We start from the raw sequence: 23,510 nt of genomic DNA on the forward strand, positions 1-23,510 counted from the left end.
GGAGGCTGGCCAAGGACAGCAGTGCTTCTGGAGATGTGCAACAGCCAGAACAGGCCCCACTCTAGCAGGCTATGTTCCTTGTGATGGGCAGAAGTTCAGCTTCACTGTGAAATGCAAAACTTACACCAATCAAACCAGCACATTCACACTTAAAATCACGTCTTGAGTTTCCAAGAGAAACCTTTATTAGCAGGAACACAGGCAAGACTGAATATATTAAACATTTTTGGAAACAAGTCAAAGATAGAGAAGAATTTGAGCTGTAGATTTCAGTAGTAAATACAGATATGTCTCTTTAGGAGGTGTTTAACCCTGCCATATGTTACACATTTATCATACAATATCCATACAAGTGCAAATTCCAGAGGTAAGGCTCTGTAAGAATTGTAATGCTTTCTCTAGGATAATTTAAATACCTCAATGGCAGCTCTGTTTTTTTGATTGACCTCTCTCTTCCTATTAGCTTTATAATCACAGCTTTTTTCCCCCTGCAGGAAGACACTGCAAGAGAGCTGCCACCATTTGACCCCTACAGAATATTCTCAGAGTCCCGAAAGAAACACAATCACCTTGTGGCTCCAGTTCCTACAGCAGCATCCCAGGCTGGAGCTGACACCACTCGTCCCTCTCTCTCTGTTGTGTTTAGGCTGGCATTTGCTGATGAAACCTACCCCTACACTGCAGCTGTTCTGGTGCTTCTGCTGCTCATTGTCCTGTCCTTGTTTCTGCTTTGATGGTGCTGTTCACTGGTCTTCAGCAGGAGTACAGTGGTGCTCCCACCATGTAGTTTTTTCCTAGAGTTTCTTCATTGAAGATTTCAGTGTCATGGGCTTGAAAAAGAAATTTTTAAATAATCCTGTCAGTACATGTCGTTTACAGGCAAGTTCTCATCTGCACTCAATAGTTATGGATTCTCTGAACTATTTATGCTGGTTCCTGTTAAAAATGTTGGGATTCTTTGTGTTGTTTTTAACTGAACCTTTTGTTACAGCATTAAAAAGTATCACTAAATACAATGGAGTGTGGTCTTTAATTACTCTGGCATTAGTGTGGGGCTGTCTTTGTACTGTGTCAGAAAGCCGTTAATTAAACACTGACGCATTGCCTTTTCCACTCTAGTCCGCTCCTTGGATTTCCTTACCTTATTACAATAGGGACATTCACCAAAGATGACATTAAAACTCTGTCTGCTGGTAGGAAGGCCTTGTAGCCACTGCAACACAAGAAGTGGGTTAGAAGTCACATTGGTTTCATTTCCAAATTAAGAAATGTGCATTAATGACCAGAGTTCAGCTGATGAACATCTGACAGGGTGCATAGAAAATGAGACAGTGGTTCCCTTTGCCAGAGAGCTTGTGTAGGAACTGGGGTGACAGGACAAGTGTCTGCCATAATGTTCCTTATGCAGAATGGAAGTGGCCAGTGCCAGCGGTGGCGTTACCTCATAGAGACAGGCCTGGTGGAAGGGCTGCCCACAGCGGGGATCGTCGCACACACGGTCGGGCACGCTGCCGTCCAGCCGATAGGCGTAGCAGATCCCACAGTCCCGGGCAAAGTCCTGGAACGCAACGGCGCAGGTGAGGGGAGGGGCTGGGCTGCCAGCACACAGACATCTTCACCCGTGGTTTTGCTTTTGCAGTTTTTGTTGGCTGGAATTCCTATTTTTTGCCTTTAAGACATACAAGTTTATGTCACAGTGGCGCAGAGTGACACTGCGTGCCAAGTGTGCAAGGCTTGACTGGGTTATACTTCATCCCCTTACTGAATTACATCTCATTCCACAAGCATTTTCATACTTCTGGGCACTTTTTGTTTATTAACCACTATGATTTGTCATTAGACACAAACCCTCAGTCAGATCTTTATTTAGAAGCTTCCTGAGTGAAAGCAAAGCTCATAATACAAAAATTAATTCCCAGTTTGTTTGAAATGCACCCGTATTTGGATGGCCTCTTGTCCCCTCTAAGCAGCTCCACCTAATTAGAACTGAAGTCATCAACATCCATAACAGAATGTTTGGATTTTCCATCTCATTAGCTACTCTGGAACTTCCTCTTTTCCTTTTAATAGTGGAGCCTGTTATTAATGGCCTTGCTGCTATGCAGGCCACAGGGAAGTGTGCACCTCTAATCAAAGGTTAACAAGCTCTGACAACTGTTGCTTGAAGTTCAGAAGTCCTTGTGACAATGTATTACTGCAATTACCTCTCAGAAGTCCCTGATTGGCCCTGGCTCTTAGAAAGTGACCATTTAAATGTGACTTATTCAGCAATAACCACTGGTTGTTAACCAAAACCAACTTACGCTTTTTTCCAACACCACACGAGACGGAAAATCAATTTCTAGGAGCTCTCTCAAGTTTTGTAACAAGCTGATCTCCGGATCCCTGCGGGTGGGAGAGGGGGAGAGAAAGATCCACACGAGGAATGGCAAACACCATTTAGGTTTCCAGCCCACTTTACCGGAGACACTCACCACAAGTGCATGTTGTTGTTGAGTTTAGTTCTCAGAGGGTTCACTTCTGCAAACAACAGGCAGGAATAATGAACCTCCCGGGTTTCAGGTGGGGATTGGAACAGAGATCTGAGTCCAGAGGAGAAACAAGTGGAATCTGCTGCCTTACCGTGATCTGCTCCAAGGAAATAACACTCTGGAAGCATGTTTGGATGGCGAGGATCTACCTCTATGTTCACTGAGACATTATTCCCTGCCAGGAAAAAGCAAGGCCATGGGGAAGCTTTGCCATCAAGGATTTGAAAAAGGAACCATTTTTAAAAGCAGACTGAAATTGGTTAACTCAGGCTGGGTTTCATTAGGCTAAATAATAACAAGGTTGGGAGGTATCCAAATGATTGTACAAAATATCAATATATATTAAATGTTTACATTTCCACAAACTGTAATTAAAAATAGCAACTGATTAAACAAACCTGTCAGGCTTTTGTTTCTTTCAGACTTGGTTTAACCTTTATACTTATTCAGAAATGAACATAATCAATCCAAGCTAGATGACAAAATCCATCTGAAATCTTGGTGAAACTTTAAAGGTAGAGACATAACTTACTAATTCATCTTTATCTTTTACAGTCAAAAAGAGAAGCCCAAACCCAATATTAACCAGCAGAAGTCAGTCCCCTCCCCAGCAAATTCCAGGACTGAGACAACAATGCTGCATTCCTGAAAGAGCAAATATTTGGCTTTACAAGACACCCCACCATCCCTGGAAGGGCTCGGTTCCTCAGAGGAAGCAGCTCAGTGGTGCTCTGGATCTAGCTCCAGAACATCACAGCAGAACCTTTTCTGTAGTTAAAGCTGTGTTAGGCTTCCCATCCTGGAAGGGGTGGGAATGAAGGAAATCCAAGTTCAGTGGCAGCTGAAGGTTCTCTGTGCCTGACAGCAAAGGGCACAAAGCCCCGTCCCTCCTCTGCTCAGCTGCTCCGAGGCATTCTCTGAGGTTTTTCTTCCCTTGGCCTTGGCCTGTGGCTAAGGGCAGCAGGACCAGGACAAACGCCCCTGACTGCACACAGAGTCTGACCCACATCATTCCAGCCTCGCTGAACTTTTCCTGTCCTTTCCATGAAGCAGCTCCCCTCTAGCTCCTTCCTCCCTCCCTCTACAGCTGTAAGGGACAACATGGGGCCACTCTGTATTCTCACATTTCTACAATTTGCTATTGCTGATGTGGGTTTCAGCTAAAAATCAGCACTTCTGTGGCAAAGGTAACATCCCCCCCAACATTTCCAGCCTCTGACAGTTGCAATTACAATTCCTTATCTTACATATATAATTATAAAATTCCTTATCCTCTGTATATTAAGACTCTAAAATGCTATCAGCATATACACTGAGGGACATTTTCAGGTGGTTAACAGGGAAGCCTTATTTCCTCTCTTTTATTTCTTTGTCCTTTCCCCTTGCCTCCTTTAACCCCCTTTTCCCCCCTTGGACTGCACTCTAATAATCCTTCCATTCCAAGATAGGATGAATCTAAAGTTTAAAAATCTGGAATTTGTGATTGAGGTAAGGCTTCACCTAATTTGATTTTTTACAAATACTGATTTTTCTAGGGTTACCATGCAAGTGCTCAGCTGTTGTTCCATGTTCATAATTTACAAATACACAAGGTTTTCCTGCAGAAATTTTCATTTATCTGACACCAGAAAGTCGCACTGAATTTCCCGAACAGAAGCAGCAGCATTCTGTTATGGAAAGTTATTTTTTTAATATGCAAAAGAGGAGCCCTGTCTTTGGTTTTCAGTGCTGCCTTTCCTTGCCCAAACCCAAAGAAGTCTGATGAGACAAGCGAAACAAAACAGCTCCCTGAGTTTTACTTCTCAAATCCACTGTATCCCTTCCAATCTTTTCCTACCTATTGCAATTCTCCTGGTTGTAGCGCTCCGTGTGGGATTTTCTGGCTCAAGCACCCATGTCTTCCCATCGATCTCATCAAGGGCATCCCAGAACTCCTTCAGCGACTCCAATGCTGCCAGGAACTGGTTGTAAATGTCTATTAAGGAGTTCTAAGAAAACAAGAAATTTAATCAGATTTCATTGAGTTTCCACCAGCAGCCTGAGAAAATATTTTACAACGAATTTATTCATTTAAGGAGTGTTGAAATCCATGTGTATCGTGATTGCATGGAACATGAAATATCCCCTAACAACCCCCTCACTAGGCAGTATAAAAACAGGTGTGTAAGATCAGCTTTCAAACCCTGTAAATAAGGCAGGAGAAGGAGAAACCATCTAATAAGCAGAGGATTACACGTGGGGGATTTCAGCATTTGAGAGTGGATTACACAGAATCAGAAATATCTTTCGTTAGACAGGACAATATACAGGGCAGCAATGCTAAATAAATCTTTTGAAATCATCAGTGGGCAAAAAGAAGTCACCATTTACCCAGGAAAAGACTTCTGCAAGAGGAGAAAACATTTGGTGGTGAAGTGAACCCTTTGCAGGTACACATGCCCAGAGAGGGACAGATTTCAGATATCCTGAGGTTGAAAAGAAAAAGCAAATTAAATGTTCTGTTCTCAGACAGGTATTTTTCCATGAATTAAACAAAATACAGAAGGAAAGGTTTCCTTTAATCTGTAGTGATTATATTCTTCCTTTCTCACCTGGCCAAAGAGCAGCAAATTATCTGAGTGTTCTCAGATGAAGAAATAGGATTTTTCTACGTAATAACTTTTTATATTTTGTGCATGTGTATATTAGAAAGAAATGGCGTAGCTTGGAAATGAAATGCTACATTTTTTCCTGCTGTTGTTAAATTATATTAAAGTAGGAAAGCACCTAAGCAGAGAAGTGTGAATTCTGCCAATCTCAAAATGTAACGCTTATTATCTTTAAAAGCATTTTGTTACTTTTATAATACCTGAAGTGATATAATAGTGTCAGTCACTTAACCACATCTTAGAGTATAGCATCTTCATCTTAAGTACTATTATTTCCAGTATTTTAATAATTTTCACACAGTACTGAAATGTGATCTTTTGTGCTCTGATGACACTTAAATTAATAGCATAATTTTCTGGTACTTGCAACAGTTGCTTTCCATTTTGAATTTTTTTACATTTTTCTATATCACATACAGATAAATCCTCTAATAATCATTTTTATCTTTATCTTCTGGGAATTCAAAGGGTTTCACTAGAAAAAGGAAACATCAAGGGATTATAACCCACAGATAAGTTTTAAAATCCAATTAATTTTAATACTAATTGTAATTTTTCAATGATGTTCCTTAAAAAGGTAGTTAAATCTTTTTTTTTTCCTACACTGTTCATTTGATCTTATTTGCATGCTTCACTGATGTTGCCAGCTGTCTCGTGCTATATACATAAATGCATCTGTAGCTATTGAAATACTTCACCTGCTTGTCATGCAAACCATGAAAACTCCAAGATTCCTTTTTATTTGATTAACCAACTAATTTTTGGTCATTGTCCAGCACTTTCAGAACAGCCTGAGATCACACTTTTCTTTGGGCTAAATTACACCAAGACCATTGTTAATAATGTCAAACAGCACAAACTCTGTTTCATGGTCCCCCTTGTACAAATGAATCGGATTTTTTGTGAAATATGTCAAAATTCTTTGGAAAATGAGCCATTCATCATTCAGTCTTGTCAGTGCTGCTCACCTGGGCTGTAAAAGCACTCCCAAAGCCAAACTGGTTCCTGCACCCTCCCGAAATGCACTGGCTTTGATGGGTCCCAGAACCTGTGGCCACAGTGTCACCTCTGTGTTACCAGACTCCGTGGATCCTGCATCCATTTACAGCCCTGACTTTGTCCAGGGAAAATCAGATACTCTGGCCCTCCCTGTCTCCCAGGGGAATACCCCTTCTCTTTCACCAGGAAAGTATCATGGGGTTCCTCAACCTCTTTATTTCCATTTCAATCCTCCGCACTCTCATCTCCACCTCATCACCAGGCCCTCCTCATGCCAATTCCTTTCTTCCTTCAGTTCAAACATTCTCCCAAGTCCACCCTTAGTGCCCATACACCATTCCTCCAATCAAAGGAATAAGGAATGGGAAAAAACGTTACTCTACTCTTGGTTCTTATTTCTAGAGCCACAGAGGCTGGGAAGAATAAAGAGAAAATCCTGACTTTGTGCCTGCCAAAACACCAATGAAGCCTTTCAGGAGCTTCTAAGAAGTGCTGTAACCTGCATGGCTGTTCTGCCAAATTTCAAGCATCTGCTCCAAATTCTGGATGAACGAAATAGTAATCAAATGTAGTAAAAACAGTTCTAATTAAGGTAAATACAGAACAATTGATTGCAAGTTATTTTTCAAAAAACAGATAAAAATGCAATCTTTATTCTGAGATTGTTTTGGCTAAAATTCTTCCAAACACAAAATTTTCTTATCCAAAATTAAAACAACTGCAAAGCCCCCTAATTGGGAAGGTGAAATATCCTAAACTATAGGTGCCATTACCTTCTTGCCCTTCATGAATTCATAAATAAAATACAATTTAATAAAGCAAACAGTAATTAAATGGAAAAGGGATCACCTAAAGAATTTATGAGTCCTTAGATTTGTTTGGAAACAGTTTCTCATCAACAGTAGTTTAACAATTTCCCTTCTCCTTAACAGAAATCAAGACAAGACCCAAGCCTGAAATCTTTATAAAGTATCTTGTCAACCATTTCCATTTCCTGCATTTACAGCTGGTGCCTGTGAAGCTCCTTTGCCAAGAAAAAGCACAATTATGAAGCCTTTATTTGTAATTGTGTTTTCACCTAAATAACCCAAGAATAATCTCATTCCCACCACTCCACCTTCTGCACCTTGCATTCCCGTTTCCTTGCCGGCTGCTGCATGACCTCATTAGTCATTAATTTCCACTCCTGTGACCTTCATGTAGCCAGCCAGGTGGGCAGTGGTCAGTCTGGAAACCTCACCCTGACGTGAGACACCCTGATCCTGCACAACTGCACTTCCAGCGTGTGCTAAAATTGGAGACAGCACATTTATCTGGTTCTTTAGAAAAAGGCTATAACAGAAATAAGTAGATGTTCTTGCACTTGTCATTGAGAAGCACTCTGCATTTATTTGGCACTTAGAGCAGGAGCAGCAGCAGCAGCATTGCCCTTGGTGCTGATTTCTTACTACTCTAAAACGTCTCCTCTGAGCCAGAATCCACTGGCTGTTGCTGCTCATGCTGTGAGACACCTGCACTGGCTACTGGGCTTGTCATGACGCACAAAACCCCACCATCTTCAGCTTGACATTGTGCAAGTTATAATTATTCATCCAAATGAATATGTCAGAGCAGCAGCAGCAGACCTCTCATCAGAGCAAAAGAAAAATACATCAAAACATTATCAACCCAGCAGGAAGACAGGGACCATAAGGAAAATTACCCATTTTTAATATGGATGCCATAAAGCCATGTCTATTATTATACGGAAGGGAAAAAAAAGAAGAAGAAAAAAAAAAAAAAAACAACAACCCCTCAAGTTTAAAATCCATGAGCCTGAAATAGGCAGCAGCACACACAGGGGGTGGGAAAGAAAAATCAATTACCTGCAATCTATTTATATTTTCTTTCATAGGATTTTATATTCTAATGGTGCCATAGCACCAATTTAGTTAAGCCTTGTCAATTTATACTTTAAAGGCGTAATATTAAAAGTTTAACACCAATTGGTACCAAAACATCACGTTATTTCACGAGAGAAGAGGTATAGCCTACTCTTTTTCCCTTTTAGGAACCAAAATTTTCAGGCACTTGAGTACCTGCTGAATTCTGCTACCAGTGGTGTTGCAGCATTATCTAAGCTTAACCCATATTTTATCACTGTGTGAGGGCTGCTCGCCGCAGTGATTCCCACACCTTTGGAAAATAAACACAATCTACACAATTACCAAAGCCATTTGTCCCCACAAGTGCTGGGTTCATGTCACCCACACACGGAAGGTCAATTTGCAAAAGCTGCTGTACAGCTAAAGCATTTCTATCTGCTGCTATTTGGTTCAGGATTAGAGCAGGCTCTCTGCAGCTGCAATTAGTGTCTCATGATTTCAAAAAGGCTCTTCACTGACACACAAACACCTTTTGTTCATGTTTTCAAATAGTCCCCAGGTAATTCTAACTGTAAAAAGATTTTAAGCATCAGTGTTGTTTTTATAAGAGGATTTTTCCTTGGCTGTAGTGCCAGTATCAGTATAACCACCCCCATTTTTAACTTGTCAAATGCTGCTCCGTGTCAGGTTTTTCCAGAACATTTTATTAAAAGACAAGCCCATCTTTAAAATTACTAACAGTAAACACAGAGAAGCAGTCACTGTCAGGAATGTTTGAAATGTTGTTAATTTGAGTCAATATAAATTGCAAGGCAGTAAAATTAATAAAACACTGTTGAAAGTATGTATTGAGGTTAAAAACAGCACTTGAAATCCTGGCCAGAGTGTAGAGACTCCAGTAAAATTTAAGGGAAAAACATTTATTTAAACTGTTCCAAACCATACTGGAGAATCTAAACATAGAATTACATAAATAAATACATTTTTCATTTGCAGTGCTTGATTCTTACAGTTATTTCTTCTCAATATTAGTGGGTCTGAGGTGACACACAGAACCTTAAGCTCTGCAGAAAAATGATATGCTGAGCTTAAACTCATCCTGCTGCAACCTCCCAGCCATGTTCCCTATGTAAGTTGTTATTTATTGCTGGATAGAAACCCTTGGAAGAGTTAAATTTATCAGCTGCAATCATTTTTATAAAAATATTTTCCCAAATTAAATTAAATTAAATATGAATTATTTCCTACATATAATTCAAACTTGTATCTAAGTGGTCATATTCAAATTCATTTAATAAAACACACATGCTGTATTCAGCAAGAAAGGTACATGAAAGATCCACAAAAAACAATGTGGTTCTTCATAGTAGTAATGCCAGTTAAATTAAAAAAAAATCAGAATTTCTTTAAATACTTCCTGTATTGATTATAACTGGAAAAGTTTTATTAAGTTATTAAAAGTCTTTAACAAGCTAGGGAAAACTCTATAGAGTAACCAACTCCTTTTTTCAGTGTCTGTCAACTTTAGACGGTGTTTCTTTTCTAGAAGACAATAATTTTTCATGCATTTCACTTTATTTTTCACTTTCCCAGAGAATTTTCAGTCACATGAACAGCTTAAAAAAACCCCACTCAGTACACATAACATGCAAGATTTATCTCATGGCAAGGAAGAGATTTAAAGTGCTTTGATAAGGAATATGCAGTTCAGTGTTACTCCATTTTCATGAGCATGTACAGAAATAAAATGCACACAGGGAGAAAAGCTAGAGTTAAAAACCAAACCCAACCCCTTGTTACCGCCCTCCATTGCATATTGTATTTTTATTAAAAAAAGCTGCCCAGTCCAATAGTTACCTGTGGCATCCAGGAAACTGCAAATGGAACAGGAAAATCCACAAGGCAGCCTGGTGGTTCTGTAGGATACTGAGGGAGGGAAAGAAAATACAGTTTGGGATTTTTTTTTTCTTAGTGATTTAAAGTCAGACTGATACTCAGCTGCCAAATTTGATAACAAAATAGGAGCACTTCAAGCATCTTGAGAAGTTGGCTCTGTGAGGAAACAGTATGTAAAGCATTTTCAGGAACAGTTATGAATGTTAATTGTCATTTAAAGAAGAAAGCTACATGTAAATGATTTATATATCAGAATTAACTAGAGGCAGGAGAATCACAATTTTCTGTGTTTAGTGGTCACAAAGGCACACTGAAGAAACCTTAAAACACAAAGCATGAAATATTTTTAAAGATTTCTCCTCAATTACCCATAATGGATAGCAAAGTTTAAAAATCAAACAACCCTTCCATGAGTCAATAACTAATTTTCATTTAGCTAAACTATTTGTTCTGATTAGTAACATTTTGGTTTTTTTAAACTGAAAGTAGTCTAGAGTACTTAACTATTTTGAAAGAGAGAAATGAACATAGACTCAAAATTAAACAAACCCTCAATCCAAATCAAGAGATAACAACAATAAAAAATTTAAAGGGCTGTATTAAAAAAAAGAAGCTATAAAAGGTTTGATAACTCTGTGCCACGTTAGCTTATTACAGTTACAATCACATGTGTGTGTCAGAAATCATCCTATTATTCTTTAGGACAATTTAAGCAATTATTAAATACAATATTTATATTGGTTTTCTGAGCATGCAGCTAACTTTATCTAGAGAATGCATTTTCATATCCCTTGCCAGATCATTCAGATAATTACCAAAGTGTCTTAATTACTACACAATAGGCAAATCCTTGCAGTGGCCTATTTGAAGCCTTGGGGTCTGAAATGCTCCTGCGCCGATTTTAATCAAAGAAACAGCATAACAAAAATAAACACACTTTTATTAAAGCGTGTTATCAAAAGAAATGCCTTCCCAACAAACACTTCAGCCAAGCCTTCTCAAATGTAGTGTCTGTGTGTATGAAGGCAAATCCCCATGTCACCAAAACAATGTTTCATACACAAATTTTGTCTGGCAAGTTTAAATGCCAGACATGGTTTAAAAAGACCAGCAATTGAGCCTTCATCATCAAACACAGTTGAAAACTTAATAAAAAAAATAATAAAAAAAGGATGATTACTTACTAAAACAGACAAGTCTGATAATCTAATCCTTTTATTACATACATCTTTAGAGTTGTTAGGTGGTGCTTTCTGCTGCTGTGAGGAGTATTCAGCTATTTTATTACTATCAAAATCTCCTCACAAGTTTGTATAAAGACAGAAAATGTGCATCTCCATTTCCTCAGGACAGTGCTAAGTTAAGGCTGAGCAGAACCAGCCAAAGCACAAGTGTCACTGTTTGACCATGGCAGCTGCTTGGGAAAAATGAATATTGCACTGCAGTTTTTTCTGCATGTCTATACTTTCAAATGGTTAAAATACTTTACTTCTGTTGTCCTAAGAGCAAGAAAACCTTATAAACAACACAACCTGGCTCCTCTCCTTGCACATTAAATAGACCATAATTGTACTTCCTGATGGATTTTTCCATCAGTGTATTTAATAATGGACTGATTAGCAAATTAATTATGCACTCATTACTGTCTGCATGTTTTACTCTTTTTAAAAATCCACTTGAGCAACACTCATTCCCAAACAGTATTTTTCCCCTCCTTTCCCTTTCAAATGTAAAGCTTGTTCATGTTATGTAACATTTAAAAACTCCTGGTTTGTAAAGGAATGCAGGATGCCTGTGAAGGTGGGATTTAATCCTACTGTGCCCCCTCCTCATGCTTTCAAGATTGTAACTCGAGATGATGGACCATAGATAGTCCCAAACAACAACACCCAGTCACTTTTAGATCCCTTTTTCCCCTGGACTGATTTTCTGAAGACAATAGTTATTGCCATGCAATTGTCATCACACAGCCTGGATATTCAGAGTCTCTGAGGAGAGATTTGTGCCTTGAAATGAGATATTCTATGAAGAAATGTTGTAATTTGAGTTCAGTGATAAGTACCAGGAAGAATTAAGATTTTTCTGATTCTGCAGATGCCGTGAGTTTGATTTGCAAGTACTGTCAAAATGAGACATTTATTTAGACTAAAAAGAAATAATTTTTCTGACTAACTTCAGTTTCTCATAAATCTTTACATCTCTGACTTTAACAGCAAGACTTGTTAATAACCAACCCAACATCCTCTAATTCTTGTTCTGTGCACAGTCTCTGGATGGAGTGATAACAAAGGAAAGTCTCCCAGATGGCCTTGTCTGTAATCCAGTAAAATGAGTGCAAAATCAAAGTGTTTTTCATGTGATGCACAGTTGCATCTTACAGATAACCATAATCCAATATCAACTTTAAATACAGTTAGTCTGAAAAGCCAAAAAAATTAACTGACCTATTACCCTGCAGAACAGACACACCAGCAAACAAACCAACCCTCTAAAATTCTAGTGAGTTAAGAAAAATTGGTTTATTTCAAGGAAGCCTCAAGATACTTTGTCCCCCATCAATTTACCTTTGCATTTAACTTGAGAGTAATGTGATGCTGTCGACCACAAGAGTCCTCAGCTTTTAACTTGACTGTGGTCAGCCCGGTGTCCACATAGGCCACTCTGGAAGAGAGAAGCAAACTCTCAGAGCCCTGCAAGAAGTGCAGTTTGAAAGGTCTGCAATACTCTGATTAGTCTGTTACAAATATTAATCAGAGAGAGTCCAATATGGCAGGCATTGCTGCTGCTGCAGATTTACTGCTGTTAATACAGCAGCCCAGTGCTTAATGCAGTCATATATCTCTGGGTTATTTACAGCGTGTGTCAGGGCTCACGCTGTGGTCAGTGAGCACTGTGTTTCAGTTTTCCATCACCGGAACCTTTGACACGCACAGCATGTTCCTGTCAGCCTCTACTTATGTACACATTAAACTTCCTGTCAAATCTTTGATCCATTTCTGCACTTTCTTACTCTATGAGACTTTTATGCTCTTGATTTGCTTTTCTCTTCAATGAAGTTCTCTTTTATTATCAATACTATTATTGTGGGAAATTCAGTGCATATTGGTTCATATTCTGAAATCAATTTTCCGCAGAAAACACTACCCAAACAGGCACAAAATGAGTTATTTATGATGATTTGCCTTTATTTCATGACAGTTTTACACTGTATTCATGCACCCTAGCAAGCAGAAAGTACGTACTAAATGTGAATAAGTTTTAAAACTTCTGACTCTTTGCTTAAGGTGTCACTGGTTCGTGTCTCCCCACAACAATGAAGATGGATACAATCATAAAATATATTGTTCTCTAAAGGTGGATTCTGCTTAGTAGATATAAAAATTGCCAAAAAGGTTCAAACCTCCCCATATATTTACCAGTAAACTGGGTATGTGGATATTTTGGCATTTTTACTGTGTCATTCCTGTGTAAAGATAAAAAGCAGTCCAAGATAATTGCACAACTTATCACCCAGACTGATGGAAAGGCCTAACAGAGTTCACAGAGAGCATCTGCTTCCTGGCCTAAGCAACATTTATTTTTTTAAACCACTACATACTAGAAAAAGTCACATGGTTCTCTCAAGTGAAACTGGCAACAGAGTTGTAGAGGCGTGTGGATGAAAAAGTAGATGTACACTAAAGACATCCCTAGGAAGGAAGTGAAAAGAAGAAAATTATCTGCATAAATAAAATAGCCTCAGTAGGAGGGAACTGAAAAACACAGATGGAAAAAGCAGTAGTGGTAGTAAGAAGGGAGAGATTATTTCATGTTTAATGCTGATTAATGCAACATTAAAGTGACCTGCAGATTTCGGGAAGTATTTCGCCACAACAGCTGGAAGAAAGACAAGTCTTGATAAAAGTGTAATTCAATTGGAGCCAGTTAAACCTGATATACTTAGAAAGAATTAGAGGATTCTTCTTCTAACTGGGGGAAAAAAAAATCATTACTCCTGCTTTGTTCCAACTTTACCTCAAAAGTGTATCAGAGTTTTATAAATATCTATATCACCCCTCCATCTACTGCTTTCTGGGGAATTCCTAAATCAGCAGCTAGGGCCCAGAATGGATACTGCAGTGAAAAATGCAGTGGTGTCCACCCAACTGGTGCCTGCAGCGCTGTGCTGCTAAGATCCACTACAGAGGAAAACAGAAAAACTAAAGAGACACTGCCAAGGTGTCTGGGGTTTTACCTGTTCTGACATTCATCTTGTTTGGATCACTTCAATCTTGATTTATAAGAAAAGGATGGATTCTTTTAGTTTAAAGTCACACTTTTTGTATAAACGTATTGTGTACATAGGTGCATATTTCACTTACACAGACTTCAATTCCTCTGTAGGCTCCATCATTTTATCACAGGAGAAAAAAAAAAAGGAATAAAAGGAAATCAGCATAAAGATGGAAAGCCTCAGGTAAATCTCTGAAGTTCAGCATGACACACAAATGACTGAGAGCACAGGACCAGGCAGGATGCCCTGGAAATGGAGAAGGCAAGAGGAGAAGATACTCTGTATGAAAATAATGGGAAAGTATCAAGCAGAAGAGCTTTGAGATTTGAAGTCAACATGGACTTAAGAGATACTGGCAACCCTTATGAATCTCCATGAAGGTGATAAGAATCCTACAGCTGTTTTTCAGTTGATAATTTGCCTTCCAAAGACACTGTCACTGACCCAACCAGCTTGATTTAGGGGAAGCATTACAAGAGCCTTTCCTATACCTTTACTCCTGCAGTAGTATCTTTCTCGCCTCGACCCAAATCTTTCAATTTTTCAGTTGGATTTGGGTGCAGTCAGCTTCCAGCATGACCCAAAACTTGCTAGGAATGAGCAAATCTGGGGTACACAACAAGCAAGGGTTTTTCCTAAGAAAAATCCTTCAATAAAGTTCAAGATGTGAGCAGTGATTGCTCCTCACTGCCAGCACCAAACACAGGCAGTTCTGCTGAAAGACCATTGCAGGATGCTCTTAACTGCCATGCAAATAAAGCATCACCTACAACTCAAAATCAGTCTCAGTAAAGAGGCTTTCTTAGAGAGTCACTTTAGTGTTAAAAGCACTCTGAAATCAAAGGTGTTATTTGCTAAGGGACCTCACATTGCCTGTCCAGGTTATTCTTCCAAGTCAGAGTAAGCCCAATGTGATTCCCTATGTGCACCATAGTCCTTTGATTAATGACTGACTTCCCCAACCCTTCTTCAAGATTTTGGTTGGTTTTTTTTTTGGTTGGTTGGTGTTTTGGTTTTTTATCCATTTTGGGAGAGCATACTTGAAAATTTATTTCCCACGTGTTTAAGAAATTTTACCTAATATTCTCAGACTTGAGTCTGTGAAATTTAAATACAGCGCGGCACAATTAAATATTAACAATGGCAATCACTGACAAAAACTTCAGCTGATTTCACAAGGGTGTATTAAATCTTTAAATAAAAGCAAACTCCCACTTAATGTTAATCACATGTTGTTTATCTATACAGAAATCAGGTGGGAAAACTCAAAACTGTTCTTACACCTAAGGCTTCTTTGTTTTGTTTAGCACAATATACACTTGTTCAAGTTTTGGGTTGAGAGTTTTTCACATTCTCCCCTCCAATCATGAATTTTTGGGGTAGATTTACCTTTCTGTGGAATACATAATAAATTCCTCTAAGAAGATTCTTGTGCTGTAGAGCAGGTTCTTTAAAAATTATTATTCCAAAAAAAGAATTAAATGTTTTTATGAAAGCATAAAGGTAAACGACAACCAACCATAATCTGTAGGAATAGTCACAACCAGCTGTACAAAATAGGGGAAAAAAGAGAACTACAAATATTAACATTAAATATGTTTACTATATCAGTAGTTTATAGGTCAAAGAAGAAATTATTTCTTAGCAGTGTATCACCTTCCAGTTCAGTTATTTGAGATAGAAAATATCCCTTCAGTTGATACAGGTTTGTTGGGTATTTTTAATTTAAAACAAAGCAAAATCTGTTTCTGAATAGGGTAAATGAACAGAACAAGTATATTTGATACATTCAACTCACAATTCCTCAAAAGAGGAATTGATATTCTAAAGATGATGTTTGTTAAGAAGTAAAATAATCCTACCTATTCCAGCCCAGTGTTTCTAGATCTCTGACAAGACAGGAGTAGTATTCTGGAGGCCGTGGGACGTGCAGGTCTTGTGTGTTCTTTAAAGCAATTTCCTGTTTAAAAGAACATTAAAAACATCGTTAAGAGCAATTTCAATATTTTTGCATCTATTTAGCCATGTGATTTTTGCAATTCATTGGGAAATATTAAGCTTATGTAAAATTAACTGTACACTGCATTTGTTTTGTTATAGCCTCCAGCTAAAGCAGACAAAGAAGCTGTTTGGTAAATTACTTCAGATACTGGTAATGAAAACATCTGCAATTTAAAAAAAACCCCACAGATGTTGACAACGGAGTCTTCAGATGCAAATATCAAATGTGCCTCTTTTTCAGCTAATATATTTGAAGTCAAGCATCTTGACTGAAAGAACATTTCAAAAGAAGGTTCTATTAAGCGCACAGCTGCCTCCTAGGCTCCACTGCCATAAAAGACAACACATCTATGATATTCGCCATATTTTATATATACATAAACTTTATACAGCAATCAAAAACCAAAATCAGTTTCTCAGTTTTCATATCACAGTATCCCTTAGAGTAAGTTTTGGTGCAGACACTCATCATGAATATAGTAATGTCTCAAAAAGAAGTTTTTATCAAAAAGTTAATGTTACTGTGAAAAAGAAGCCCTAACCATGTGGTTTGTTGTTCTACTTGCTCTTTAGAAGTGCATTTCAGGTAAAATTATGCTTACAGAACACATACATTTATGACATTTAGAATAAAATTATTAGTAATTTAAAATAAAATAAATTTAAGTTAAAATATAATTTATAAAACAGGTTTAACAATCATGTCTGCCCAGTTCTCTTTCACTGTTGTCAGTGCTCTCATTCTCTGCAGTAACTGAAGATTGCTATTTTGAATGAGTTATAATCTCACTGCATTCTCATTTTCTGAGTGCTCGTGTACACAGGCAAAGAGACTGGAACAACTATTGTAGAATATTCCAAACCAGACATTCTCATTCAGGTCCATTCCAAGCATAGCAGAGCAGCAGTGGAATACCAGGAGGAATTTCTGCTGTGATTTTGAAGAATACTTCCTCTGTTTCATTCCTAAAGTTAAGTAGGTTGGGTGAAGTATTCATCAGCAAGAATGCTCATAGAATAATGTTTTACTAATAGATAAGAATTCCCAGTTTCATGTTTATTAAAGGGTTTGCTACTCTTCAACCTCAGACCTGAAAAACTTTAAAAATAAGAACAAACAGCAACCTCTGAAATATTAGGGTAAAAAAAAAAAGCTTCCTGCATTTATTTGTCAAATTCTTAGACAGGTGAAAGCGCCTTCAGCAATCCACTGACTGTATAACCCATAGTATAATTACAAGCCTGCTTTCCCATTTAGACAATAACAGGAATTCCAAGAAAATCACTGTAAAGAGGATGGCTTTATACTGAGATCCCTTTCTACAGCACTCCAACTTCCAAAGAATGCAGTCTCTTAAAGTCCTAAAGGATATTTCTACAGCTATTACATGAACAGCATAGATACAAAATCATCTCTTGTTAAAAAAAAAAAAAGAAGAAAAAAAGGTATAAATATGTGGAACAGTAACCTGTAAAAAACTGAAAGTAAAATGCAAAGCTCTAAGAGCATCCTATGTCCCATGCATCTATTCTGCCACTCACCAGAACAGTTTTCAGCTCCACCATAAAGCTGACAAGATCTGGGCAGCTGTGCAGCCTCTGGAGGAAAGAGAGGATTAGTTAATTTTCTGCAACTCAGAACTTGTGGTGGTTCAGCCCAACTGCTTTTCTGGTATTGTCAAACTAAACATGAAAAAGACCAAGTGCATAGGACGTGTTTATTTTTTTCTATTATAGAAGAGAACTCCCAGGAAACCTTAGTGAGCATGAACCATCCCCTCTGTCACAGCACGTGGCAGCAATCATTTCTGTATTTATGAAACCCTGTCCACCAGATATAGTGTCTCACCCAACACCTGTGGCAAAGGTTCCTCTTGGAAACAAAGTATTCTCTGGGACTCCAAAGCTGCTGTACCCTCACTCCAAAGCTTCCTCTGGATACTGAGAGGTGATTTAGACCCCAAGAATGAACTGAGCCTATTAATAATTAATGTGAATTCTCTCCTTCGCATTATGAACAATTTGTAAAAAAGTAAATACATTAAAAAAAACCCCAAAATCTATCTCTAACTGAGAGAGTAATTAAAAATTGTTCTAAAAAACAAACAAACAAAAAAGGAATAAAAGTTGAATAAAAATAAATATTTACTAAATTCCATCCATCTCTCATTATATTTACTTGTAAATCCTCAGGCATTTAAAATTAAATCTTGGATCTAGAATGAAAGGAAGGTTCTTTAACCCTTTCAGAATAGGTGTAGGAGCACAAGCTTTTCCCAATCATTATAAACAAAGATTTAGGACTGTTTAATAATAAGATTTAAATAAGCAGTTTTAAACTTGTATACCTGCTTTAAAATGTGCCGATATCCATGCAGGATCTTCTTCAGATGCCAGCTGCACTCTATCCTAGACAAAACAGGGTTTTGTACAAATTTTAAATTCACAGTACATGATTTTTAGAACACAGCAGAAAGCCTTCTACACACAACAGCACAACAGCTTTTCTTGGAAAAAAACAAAGGAAGGAAACAATACTTCAAAACTGCTTTGAGCTTCGTGTTCAAAGTTATTTAAAACTTCCAAATGTCACTGTGCCAAAGCCCATTAAAAATTAAGCACCAACCTGCAAAAGCCCGTTCTGTGCCGAAAACAACAACATAACTCTTGCAAGCCAGCGTGGCTTCATAAAATACACTAATATTTAAAAGTGATAACCTGAAAATGTCAAAGTTACCTGTAATGCAGTTTTAATTACCTAACCTAGAATGTAATAAAGCTATGGAATGCCACATCTGCTCCCAGTTTGGAGCAGGCTGGCCTAGGCAGAACTACAGAATACAAAGTTAGAGGCTCACCCACGGATGTGGATTAGCCCCTTTCACCCCACTTCCCACAGACTGCTGGGATAAACACAGAAATAAGAACAGAGTTTAAAGAAAAGTTGGGTTATATCCATTAAAACACAGAAACAGCAAATAGAAAATGAAGTTAAAAATCTCTGTTAACCATCATTGCTTAAATTGCTTACATAATTGCTTAAATCTACAACTTTGCACTGAATTTTCTGTTTCCCAAATGGTGGCATATAAATGATCTATAAATATAAATTACATAAAAAATATAATTTTTCCCAAGTACACTGCTTCATATATGTAAATACAACCAATTAATTACAACATGTTTCAAAGTTAATTAACAACAAAATATTTTGATATAGGCAATGCTTATTGTCAGCATTTATTAACACTGATGCTGTGCAACTTTGTTGCAAGTTTAAGCTGAAACCAGTGAGAATTAATTAATAACACTGATATTGGAAAAAAAAGAATTATTCATTTTCATATCCATTATTCCTTTTATCAAAATTAATTTTGTTACATCACACTTCAAAATTGCTATCATAAAAGTCTCTTACCTGGCATTTTTCAGTTGCAAATCCACTGGTAGCAGTATCCTGATGTGGAAGTCTCTACCCTTGAAAAGAAGTATTTAGTTAATAGGAAGGTCAGAAAAGAAAAATATTAAGACACTTGTGGGAATTATTCCCCATCAAATCAGCTACTAAGAAAGAAACTTTGTCTTTTCTGTCTTTCAGGAATATTACTCATGATCTCTTTCATTAGGGATAAAAAGCAGAATGAGTGACAGGTACAAATAATGTTGATTTTAATTCCAATGTTGAAATACTCTTGACCTTTAATTCACAATATTCAGTAAAAACTCTCCAGTACATCACATTTCATAAAGCAAACATAACACCTTTCCGGAGAAGAATAAACCTTAACCAGATCTGGACAAGACCAAAACACATAATTTAATCCAAGTCATACTACTGTACATGAAAGTTTGTCTTCAACTCCAGTAAAAGTCAAACCAGCCAATTATCATAAAAGTAACTACACTAAAAAGAGCCTTCGGCACTGATCCACAGCCCATTTCAGAAGAGTTTTACAAACAGTAAACAAAGACAGCCCCACAACCATAAATTTAATTTTTTTTCCTCTTAGTGCAGTCTACATGGGGCAGCTTCTAAATCCTCCCTATTTATATTTTCAGTCCTTATTGAGGTCCTCTTTCTACTTTCTTCTGGGGTGATCAAACTAAAACTGAAATAAAGAAAGTCAGTGAAGTCCCGAAGCAAAGGGGGCAGATAACTTACTTATCTTAAAACTTTTATTCCAGACCCTATCCCAACTCAGCACACATTGAAATTGGGAGTACTGGGTCCACAGCACAAGCAAGGCATGGACATGCTGGAGTTAATGCAGGAGGAGCTCTGAAGGCGACCAAAGGCTCAAAGATCTCTCATTCCAGGAGAGCCTGAGGGAGCTTGGGAGTATTTAGCCAAGAGAAAAGACAGATCAGGGAAGGACTGAAGAAGGTATAGGCAGATCTGAGTGACACACACACTGACAGGCTGAGAGGCGACAGAAATACCGGAAATATCACCTAAATGGAACGTTAAAACCCCTCATTAATGCTTAAGGGGGATTAGAGCCTGGAACAGGTTGCACACTCTCCGTGCTTGGAGGGATTCACAACCCGACTGCAAATGGTCCAAAGCAACCTAGTTAAGGCAGCGGACCTCCAGAGGTTCCTTTCAATCTCAATGTCAACTACATTTTTGACAATGCTAGTGGACACAGCCCATATCTTTTGCCATCTACTTAGAGGAGTAAAGACCCACGCTATTTCTAAATTAAAATACACCCGTTCAGAGCTCTGTGTATGTGATATTTCAAGGCACCACAGCTGCACAGTGCCAGCGATGGCGAAGCTGGGTTGGGAGCACTCTCCTGACCCTGCCTCGGGCGCTGCTCTGCCCCGGCACCGCGCTCTCCGCATACCGAGGGACGATACAGCCGCCTCAGTTGAAGCCTCGCAAGGAAATGAAAGGAAAACACCCACCATCAATCATCTATGCCAACTTTTACCACAGGCCACGAACGCGGGCACATTCAGCCTTGCCCCAAAACCACTTTTGTCAGCACAACTAACCCAGCCCACAAGGCAGCAGGAAGCCATTCCCTGGACAAACTAAAGATCCCTCGGGGCAGGGAAACGACATTCCCCAATCCACGTTCCCGGTGGCTCAACCAGGAGCCCCGGGAAGGCGGGAAGCGCTTCCCCCTCAGACCCAGGCGCGGCACGGCGGGAAGCGGTCCCCCTCTCTAGACCCGGCAGGCGGGAAGCACCCCCCTCCGCCTCGGAGTAAGGTCCGCCGGCCAAGCGGCGCCCGGGCCGCGGTACCTGGGCAGTGACAAAGCCCTCGTAGGCGGTGCCGTGGCGGTCCTGCGGCAGCAGCAGCGGGCAGAGCCGCAGCAGAGCCCGCGCTCCCGCCATGTTCCCGCCCGGCGCCGCCGCCGCCGTTCGAACGTGAGGCCCCGCCCCTGCCGGCGGGCGGCGCACGCGCCTGAGGGGAAGGGAGGGAGGGGAGGGGAAGGGAGGGAGGGAGGGAGGGGAAGGGAGGGAGGGAGGGAGGGGAAGGGAGGGAGGGAGGGAGGGGCGGGCTCGTGAGGGGCGGCGCGCGACGCCGAGGCGGGCGCGCACCTGAGGAGAGGCGCGTGCAGCTAAAGGGAGCGCACCTGAGGGGACAGGCGTGTCACTGAGGGGAGGAGCACACCTGAGAGGAGAGCAGCGCACCCGAGGGGGGAGAACACCTGAGAGCAGGGTTATGTCGCTGAGGGGAGCACAGCTGAGGAGGGGGGAGAGTACCTGAGGGGTGAGGTGCGTGACGCTGAGAGGAGCGCACCCGGGGATCGGAGCGCACCTGAGGGAAGGGTTGTGTCGCTGAAGGGAGTACACACCTGGGGAGGGGGAAGCTCACCTGAGGGGAGGAACGCCCTCGAGGGGTGAGGTGCGTGCCACTGAGGAGAGCGCACCTATAGCAAGGCGGACACCTGAGGGGAGAAGCGCACCGCGCTGAGGGATGCGCACCCTCAGGGGAAGCGCGCGCGCGTCCCGAAGGCGGGAAACCCTGAGGGAGAGCCCTGGCAGCTTCCAGAGCTCCTGAGGGGCACCTTCCATAGAACCCTGGGGAGCAGCTTCCAAGTCTTCTCCTACAGCAAGGAGGGGCTCCCGCCACTTTGAAGAGCGTCTTTTCCAGAGTGCTGAAGGAGCACGGCTTCCCTAGAGCAGAGCCGGGATTTCCTCGCTATTTAGCACATCCTGAGGGGACTGGATTAAGGACTAGCGGTTAAGTAGTCATAGCAGTCAGCTGACTGTGTCATGGAGATTTTCGTGCCACCCAGGGCAAGGGGTTACTCGATTTATGCATTTTTTGCTAGGAGTCAACGTTTCCTACCATAACACTTTTAGGGTCATAATAGCTACGGTCTCACACAGGTGCTGGGATAAAAACCTTCCTCTCTTTTCTGGGTGGGTTGCTGCCAGGACCTGGCAGCCACTGTATGTGTGAAAGCTCGAGGAGAGAAAACTTTGGGGGTTTTTGCATATGTTTCAGAAGGCATTAAAACTTTTTGCATCACTGAGGCTGAGCATCATGCAAGACTCAATTTCTGTCCACAGAGGCATGTTTAAGAAAGAAAACACTGCGCTTTTTTTGCCTAATTAGATATATTTGAGCTAGAAAATATAGTTTTATGAAGAGATAGGTGACTTACCGGAGTCATCTAAGGGGTGTAAGGCACAAGCAACTGTACCTGTGGGACAGGAGGTGGGTTGAAAGAGAAATGAAGAAAACTGCACAAATGTTTACACCTGCAGCTAGATCCTGTTCCCTTAGCTTGGGAGACCCATTCACAGGGATTGCATGGAAATAGAAGAGTCGAAAGAAGGGAAAACCCTTTGCAGCTTTATGTTGTTGTCAGAGGTTATTGGAAATATAACATAGAATGCACTAGAAGGCAACAGATAGGTGAAAGAGTCCCTAGATTTGACATGTCAACTCATCATAGTAAGATTTTCAGGAATATGTGCTACTAAATATATATTCTTACCACTGCTTAATTTTTTTTAAATGCCTTGGAAATGTCACTGGCGATTTCCAGACTTCCAGCAAACTATCGGTGTATCAGAGAAAAAAAAGATTCTGTTCTGTGCAAGAATGTTGCTTTACTCACCCTTTTCTGTTCCAGAATACCTTGGACAATGCAAGATTGTAACCACTGCAAGAAACATTTTCTAAACATATGCACGATCAGGTTTTAAATACCACAGTTCTCAGCCGTTCTGTAGTTTGCTCCCCTGAAGCTGTTCCTGTGCCTTTCACTCCCCAGCATGGCTCACCATGAGCAGTTAATCCAGTGTTTCATAGCAATTTGTATCCCTCATG

The 23,510-nt window shown here is 39.9% G+C and overlaps 2 protein-coding genes across 5 annotated transcripts in view; one reads left to right on the forward strand and one right to left on the reverse strand.

Moving 5' to 3' along the window:
- Positions 1-1,016, forward strand: part of VRK2 (VRK serine/threonine kinase 2) — a 38,166-nt gene extending 37,150 nt beyond the window's left edge. For 2 of the 3 annotated variants that reach the window (XM_063391414.1, XM_063391413.1), the window contains exon 14: positions 495-1,016. In XM_063391414.1, the coding sequence (XP_063247484.1) occupies positions 495-734 (240 nt within the window). In that variant the 3' untranslated portion in view covers positions 735-1,016. The remainder of the gene's footprint in view (positions 1-494) is intronic. The other variant, XM_063391415.1, reaches the window with a different exon arrangement.
- On the reverse strand, positions 623-21,599 carry FANCL (FA complementation group L). 2 transcript variants are annotated; one of them, XM_063391417.1, is made up of 14 exons: positions 21,467-21,599; positions 19,632-19,690; positions 18,562-18,622; positions 17,756-17,812; positions 16,075-16,172; positions 12,504-12,600; positions 9,901-9,969; positions 4,369-4,519; positions 2,623-2,706; positions 2,475-2,520; positions 2,304-2,385; positions 1,442-1,558; positions 1,142-1,213; positions 623-830 (listed from the first exon to the last, which is right to left on the reverse strand). In XM_063391417.1, the coding sequence occupies exons 1-14, from the start codon at positions 21,557-21,559 to the stop codon at positions 795-797; spliced, it is 1,122 nt and encodes a 373-aa protein (XP_063247487.1). In that variant the 5' UTR covers positions 21,560-21,599; the 3' UTR covers positions 623-794. The 2 variants fall into 2 exon arrangements, with proteins under 2 accessions (XP_063247487.1, XP_063247486.1); XM_063391416.1 differs by having other exon boundaries at positions 2,475-2,706.
- Between the last annotated feature and the right edge of the window lie 1,911 nt (positions 21,600-23,510).

This window comes from Prinia subflava, chromosome 2, assembly GCF_021018805.1.
Source record: "Prinia subflava isolate CZ2003 ecotype Zambia chromosome 2, Cam_Psub_1.2, whole genome shotgun sequence".
Taxonomy (NCBI): Eukaryota; Metazoa; Chordata; class Aves; order Passeriformes; family Cisticolidae; genus Prinia; species Prinia subflava.

Bases quoted from the DNA above. Each gene is read 5' to 3' on its own strand.
- FANCL (XM_063391416.1), bottom strand. From the start codon at position 21,559: ATGGCGGGAGCGCGGGCTCTGCTGCGGCTCTGCCCGCTGCTGCTGCCG. The intron at 18,623-19,631 runs GTAAGAGACTTT...TGTTTTGTCTAG, and splicing joins TTGCAACTGAAAAATGCCAG to GATAGAGTGCAGCTGGCATC. The intron at 17,813-18,561 runs GTATACAAGTTT...TCTTTCCTCCAG, and splicing joins ATCGGCACATTTTAAAGCAG to AGGCTGCACAGCTGCCCAGA.